At 38.8% G+C, this 6,000-nt stretch overlaps 1 protein-coding gene across 3 annotated transcripts in view; it reads right to left on the bottom strand.

Annotated features, from left to right (window-relative positions):
- Positions 1–266: 266 nt before the first annotated feature.
- The window catches only part of RCL1 (RNA terminal phosphate cyclase like 1), a 53,223-nt gene continuing 47,489 nt past the window's right edge, over positions 267–6,000 (bottom strand). For all 3 annotated transcript variants that reach the window (XM_038402909.2, XM_043514742.1, XM_043514743.1), the window contains one exon: positions 267–1,923. In XM_038402909.2, coding sequence (XP_038258837.1) covers positions 1,773–1,923 — 151 coding nt within the window. In that variant the 3' untranslated portion in view covers positions 267–1,772. The remainder of the gene's footprint in view (positions 1,924–6,000) is intronic.

The raw sequence follows: 6,000 nt of genomic DNA, 5'->3' as shown, positions 1-6,000 counted from the left end.
AGGCTGTGCCACGGCATAAACTACATCTCAGCTCCCTTCACTGATGTGCATGACAGGGTACAAAATATTACAGCTTTATCACTTTTCACAGTAATTCTAGACATTGTATTAAAAACAGATGAAAAAGTCACCCCTATTTTGCTCTTCCCAGTTTTCCAAGGTGACAATTATCACATTCATATCAGTTTAGAGGAGCAGTTTATCTTTTGAAAATTCAGGGTGCTAGTCTGGGGAAAACAAAATTTAAAAGGGGGAAAAAAGCCTCATTTAGAAAAATCTATACAATTTTATTTTTCTAAATAAATGTGTAGGCAGATTGCTACAAACACAGAATTTCAAGTGCAGTACATAATGAGTATTGTTGCCTCCAATAATTTACAGCACACTATTAATCATATACCTAGCCTTCCGCTGAATTCCTATGTGGGTCCAACATGAACCTATCATGTTACAGATGCATTTCTTACAACGGTAATGGATAAGGATGCATTCTCATGATCTTCTAATGGTGTAATACTATATCAATCACAGCATATTGCATCAATATAGTTTATAAAGAATTATGACCATTGTAACAGCCAGTGGTACAGTTTTTGAAATAGTTTTATTTTAAATTAGTCATCCTCATTGGTTGTCATTCTGAGGAAAACTACTTCAATTTGTGGCCATGTGCTTAATACTTTTTCCTTGTATAAAAACAGTCCAATAGTAAACTAACATACGTGCACTAGCATCTACCACTTACTTCTGCTGTGTGAAAAAAATCTTTCCTGATGGGATATTTCATCATTTGGAAATTTGAAAGATACCCAGACATTAAAAAAGGAACCCCAACCAAACTCCTCATCCACGAAGATTGCTGCCACACACGACAATACCCAGATGTGATACATTTAGTCCACCAAAACTCTGTGGTTATGCAATTGTGTTGCCACATTTCCCAAATGATCAGAACAGTCCTGTTTTGGAGTGTTTGGAATACTGTATAAGCAAACAAACCCACACAATTTTTCTAACAGCAAAATAAAGGATCTGAAATAAAACAATTTACAAATCAGATACCTAGTCAAAAGATCTCCCCCCTGCCTCCAGGAGCAAGAAAGTTGAATTACATCAGTATAGGCAAACATCTTTTACATATTCTAATTTTAAAAAAAGTTAAATGGCAGATATTTCTTCTATATTCCCATACCAGGAGTTCACTGAGCTTGAACAAAGTCCATAACATCAGTAAGAGATTTTCCACTGTCTTATGGTCCTTATCTAATGCCCACTCAAGATTCAGACCTTGATCCTGCAAACACTTATGTACACACTTGACCTCATAAATGCAAATAGTTCCATGAAGGGCCATGCAACTACTCATATGCATAACATTATGTACGTAAGTGTTTTCAGTATTGAGGCTTTTGACAAATTCTGTATATGTACAACTTAAACACAACTATTGCTCTAGTTTGAGTTCAGTTTATTTCAATGTTGCTATTTCTTTGATAGGGCTCCGTAATTCCCCCCACCCCACACACATTCTGACAAATTATTTGCTCAGCAATTCTCTTTTTGGTCATCTTTGTTAAGGTCTCCTTCCTTAACGCTTCCATAAAAAGGTAAAACTGTCAATACTTTTAAAGACAGTTGCGTACAACCACCACCACATTAGTCTGGGGGGAAAGAAGGAGAAGAGGCCAACCATCTTGTACGTATGATGCTAAACTACATCTCTGCTGTACTCGTTTTGACGTCAAATTTTCGTAAAAGCTGCACATGCTTCATCATTTGATTATCTTGCTAAGGTTGGAAAATCCAATGCCAACGCATGTCATTAAGACTTTCTCTCCACCCTGGAGCTCTTCGTGAGATGGCTTGGTTTCAATTTTGAACATAATCTGGAAGAAGCTTCTCAAATGTCGCAGAAACTCAATTCTGAAAATGAGAGAGGACAAGTGAGTTTTTTCTCTTTTTTTTTTTTAATTAAAAGAAAAAAAAAAGTGTTAAAACTATCTTCAACAAATCACAGGTTTCAGAGTAGCAGCCGTGTTAGTCTGTATTCGCAAAAAGAAAAGGAGTACTTGTGGCACCTTAGAGACTAACAAATTTATTAGAGCATAAGCTTTCGTGAGCTACAGCTGTAGCTCACGAAAGCTTATGCTCTAATAAATTTGTTAGTCTCTAAGGTGCCACAAGTACTCCTTTTCTTTCAACAAATCAGTTACTCATCTGGTTAACATAGCGGTCTTGTCCTGTAAGTAGAGCACAGACTAACGTTCAATGAGATATGCAATGTAGTTGAAGCTGTGTCTGTTCCAGGATTTTAGAGAGACAAGGTGGGTGAGGTAATATCTTTTATTGGACCAACTTCTGTTGGTCAGAGAGACAAGCTTTTGAGCTCTGTGTGGCTTGAAAGCTTCTCTCACATTCTGGCTACTTGGTACAGAGGTAGGAAAATGGGTGTATGGATTCAAAAATGTTTTTATTTGTATTATAGCAATGCCGAGATAAAGGCTCCAAATGAGCTTGGCACTGCAAAAAAAAGATGAAAAGACAGTCTTTGCCATGAAGAGTTAATAATCTAAATAGACCACACAAAGAGTGGGAGAGGAAACAGACACAGAGGTGGCATAACCGTGGTTACACAGCAGCTCAGTGGCATAATCAGAATAGAATCCAGTTCCCCATCCCCAAGGTTAGCTCGACCTTGTACATGGCTCAAAGCTGTGAAAAGTTCCATGCCCTGAGCACCCCCCCAAAAATGTTCAGTGATAAACTTTACTGGAATTTCTGAAAAATACTTTTGAGGGTAGCTAAGGAAATTCAAAATGTTTTGTGGGAGGGAATATAGAAAACAGATTAAAAAGCACAAAGCTGATCAGTTTTACAAGCTCCCCACTGCTAAAATACACATTTCTTTAGAATCTAACAGTATCGCTTAAAAAGACTAAAAAAGAAAAAAAGAATTCAGATTCTGGACTTCTTTTGGAAAAGTGTTTACACCTGAAAATCTATTTTTTTCAAGTTTACAGGTCTGAAGAGACTTCTCTATGGAAGAGAGACAAAACAGATTAAACAAAGCAGCTCTAAAAAGGAGACAAACTGGAGTGAATATGACAGAAAAAATAATGAATGGTATAAAGAAGGTAAATGGGATGCACCTTGGGGATAGTCAATGAAACTGAAAGGCAACAAAATGGAAAATTGATAATTGCTCACTATGCAATGCTTGCCCTCTTTTCTGAAGCTGGTAGCAACCACTGTTAGAGAGAGACAGGATACCAAAGTGGATGAATCGCTGGTTTAATCCACTAGGACAATTGCTAGGTTCCCAAGATTCTCTTCTCAGATAAGCTTAGCCTTTGGAAAGAGGAGACCTGCACACCACCCTGAGCCTTCTTTTGGCAGGTAGCCTAGAAAATACCATTGTCTTAAGAGCTTTAATACTATATTGATCACACTTTTGAGATCAAATTCCTTTTCAGTTCTGTGTCCCCGATGCTTTAAGAAAAATTGATCCTGACACAGAGGAAGCACAAGGCAAGAGAGAGACACAATCACTGCCGAAGCACTACAAGACCTAAGAAAGTCCCAAGGCACTCCCCCAATAGCGGAATGGTCCAGAAATGGAGGCAGCACGGGGAGCACACTGTGGGGAAATGGAGGAGACACAGCAGAGCAGGCCATTCTTCAATACAAGAAACCTCTGAGAGCAGTGAAAGCAAACAGAATTTGGCAGGACGCGGCAGAACACTGTGGTCTTCCTTTGGGACGGTGTTTAATAATCCCCTGCTGTCTTTTCACATAAGTACGAGGGGTGGAAATCAGGGAAAAAAGAGGGAGGAGGAGAGGCTGCCAGTGTCCACACACACTTGCAGTTCCTCATGTATGAAAGCCACCTCCAGGTGTAGCCTTGTCAGTCTGCAGGGGGGAGCAGAGTGCAGCATTCCACTTCTCCCCAAACTTCAAACAAAAGCCACTGCCTTGAATAAAACAGAAAGTGTTTACAGAAGCAGTGTCTTTTTCCAGAAGGCTGCAAAGTGAAATGACGTGAGATACATCAATTGCACATGCACTTAAAAGTGTTTTATGGGCAAAGCAGCTTGTTCTGTAGTTCACTAAATTATCGCTGCCACAGAAGTCATTTCACTGACATTACACTTCAAGCAGAAAAGTTAGGCCTATTTTACACTTAAAAGGTTAGCTCGACCTTGTACGTGCCTCAAAGTTGTGAAAAATTCCATGCCCTGAGCACCATAGCAAGGTCAACCTAACCCTTGGTGTAGACAGCTACACCTATGGAAGAATTCTTACGTCAACCTAGCTACCACTTCTTGGGGAGCTGGATTAACTACATCGACAGAAAAACCCTTTCCATCAACTGTAGCAGCTGTAGCGTAGACATACCCTTAGACGCCAAATGACATGCTTTCCCAAGGCTAGCTAAAGTGACCTAACCCATTAGAAGTGTTGGTATATTGCACAAACACAGCTTCTATCCAACCATTGCCTTCATAAGAAGGCAGCTCTATTACAGAAGTTGCTGTCAGATCTTTCCACTCCAGGTTGAGTTACTCCCCAACAACACAACTATGATGACAAGAGTCTGTTCAACATTTAAATGTCTATTTATACACATTTCCCAGACATCAGCCAGGCAATTACAGTTTATGTTCCCTTGTGCATATTACGGAGCCATTAGACAATCACACCCTCTTATTTTTTGAGGCTGTTCTGGTTAAAACATGATACCAAATCCCAAACAACGAGATGATCTCAGGAAGTGTTTTTCCCCCACCAAAAAATGCAGATTAGGGTCGACTGAAACATTTTGTGAATTTGTGTTGACTTTGTCATTGTTTCAGCTGACATTTTGATTAAAAAATAGAATATAAAATTAACAAGGCATGCATTAAATGGATTAAAAACTGGCTAACTGATAGATCTCACAATGTAACTGTAAACAGGGAATTGTCCGAGAGACTCTGTTTCCAGTGGGGATCAGTTTTGGACCCAGGCTATTTAACGTTTTTATCAATGACCACGATGAAAACAAAATCAGCACTAAAAGATTGAAGAGGACATAAATATTGGGGGAGTGGTAAATAATGAAGAGGACAGGTTACTGATTCAGAGCGATCTGGATTGCTTGGTAAACTGGGCACAAGCAAACAATATGCGTTTTAATATGGCTGTGTATAGGTATACATCTGGAAACAGAATATAGGCCATATTTACAGGATGAGGAACTCTATCGTGGGGAAGAATGTCTTTGACAAAGGTTGGAGGTCATGGTGGATAATCAGCTGAATGTGAGCTTTCAGTACGATGCTGCATCCAAAAGAGCTAATGAGATCCTGGGATGCACAAATGGGGGAATCTCAAGTAGGAGTAGAGAGGTTATTTTACCTCTGTACCGAGCTCTGGTGAGACTGCTGATTTAATTCTGTGTCTAGTTCTGGTGCCCGCAACTCAAGAAGGATGCTGATAAATTGGAGAGAGTTCAAAGAAGATCCACAAGAATGATTTAAGGATTAGAAAACATGCTTTACAGTGACAGACTCAAGGAGCTCAATCTATTTAGCTGAGGGGTCGGCAACCTTTCAGAAGTGGTGTGCCAAGTCTTCATTTTTTCCACTCTAATTTAAAGTTTCGCGTGCCAATAATACATTTTAACATTTTTAGAAGGACCTTCTCTATAAGTCTATATTATGTAACTAAACTATTGTTGTATATAAAGTAAACAAGGTTTTAAAATGTTTAAGAAGCTTCATTTAAAATTAAATTAAAATGCAGATCTATCAGTTTAGTGTAGTGGTTCTTAACCTGGGGGTGCGAGATGCCCTTTCTGGGGGTGCGAGACATGCGAGATTTTTTTAGAAGGTAAATCATCGAAAACTCAAATTAAGCACAGGCACATAAGTACAACTACTTTGTTTCATTAAACCTATGTATTTATTAACATTATACATTTAACAATTACTGTAATATACAAACAAAGTTTTAAAGTTT

Source organism: Dermochelys coriacea, chromosome 5 (genome assembly GCF_009764565.3).
Source record: "Dermochelys coriacea isolate rDerCor1 chromosome 5, rDerCor1.pri.v4, whole genome shotgun sequence".
Classification (NCBI taxonomy): Eukaryota; Metazoa; Chordata; order Testudines; family Dermochelyidae; genus Dermochelys; species Dermochelys coriacea.
The sequence above is the reverse complement of the archived record's forward strand: the minus strand, read 5'-3'. Positions and strand labels throughout refer to the sequence as shown.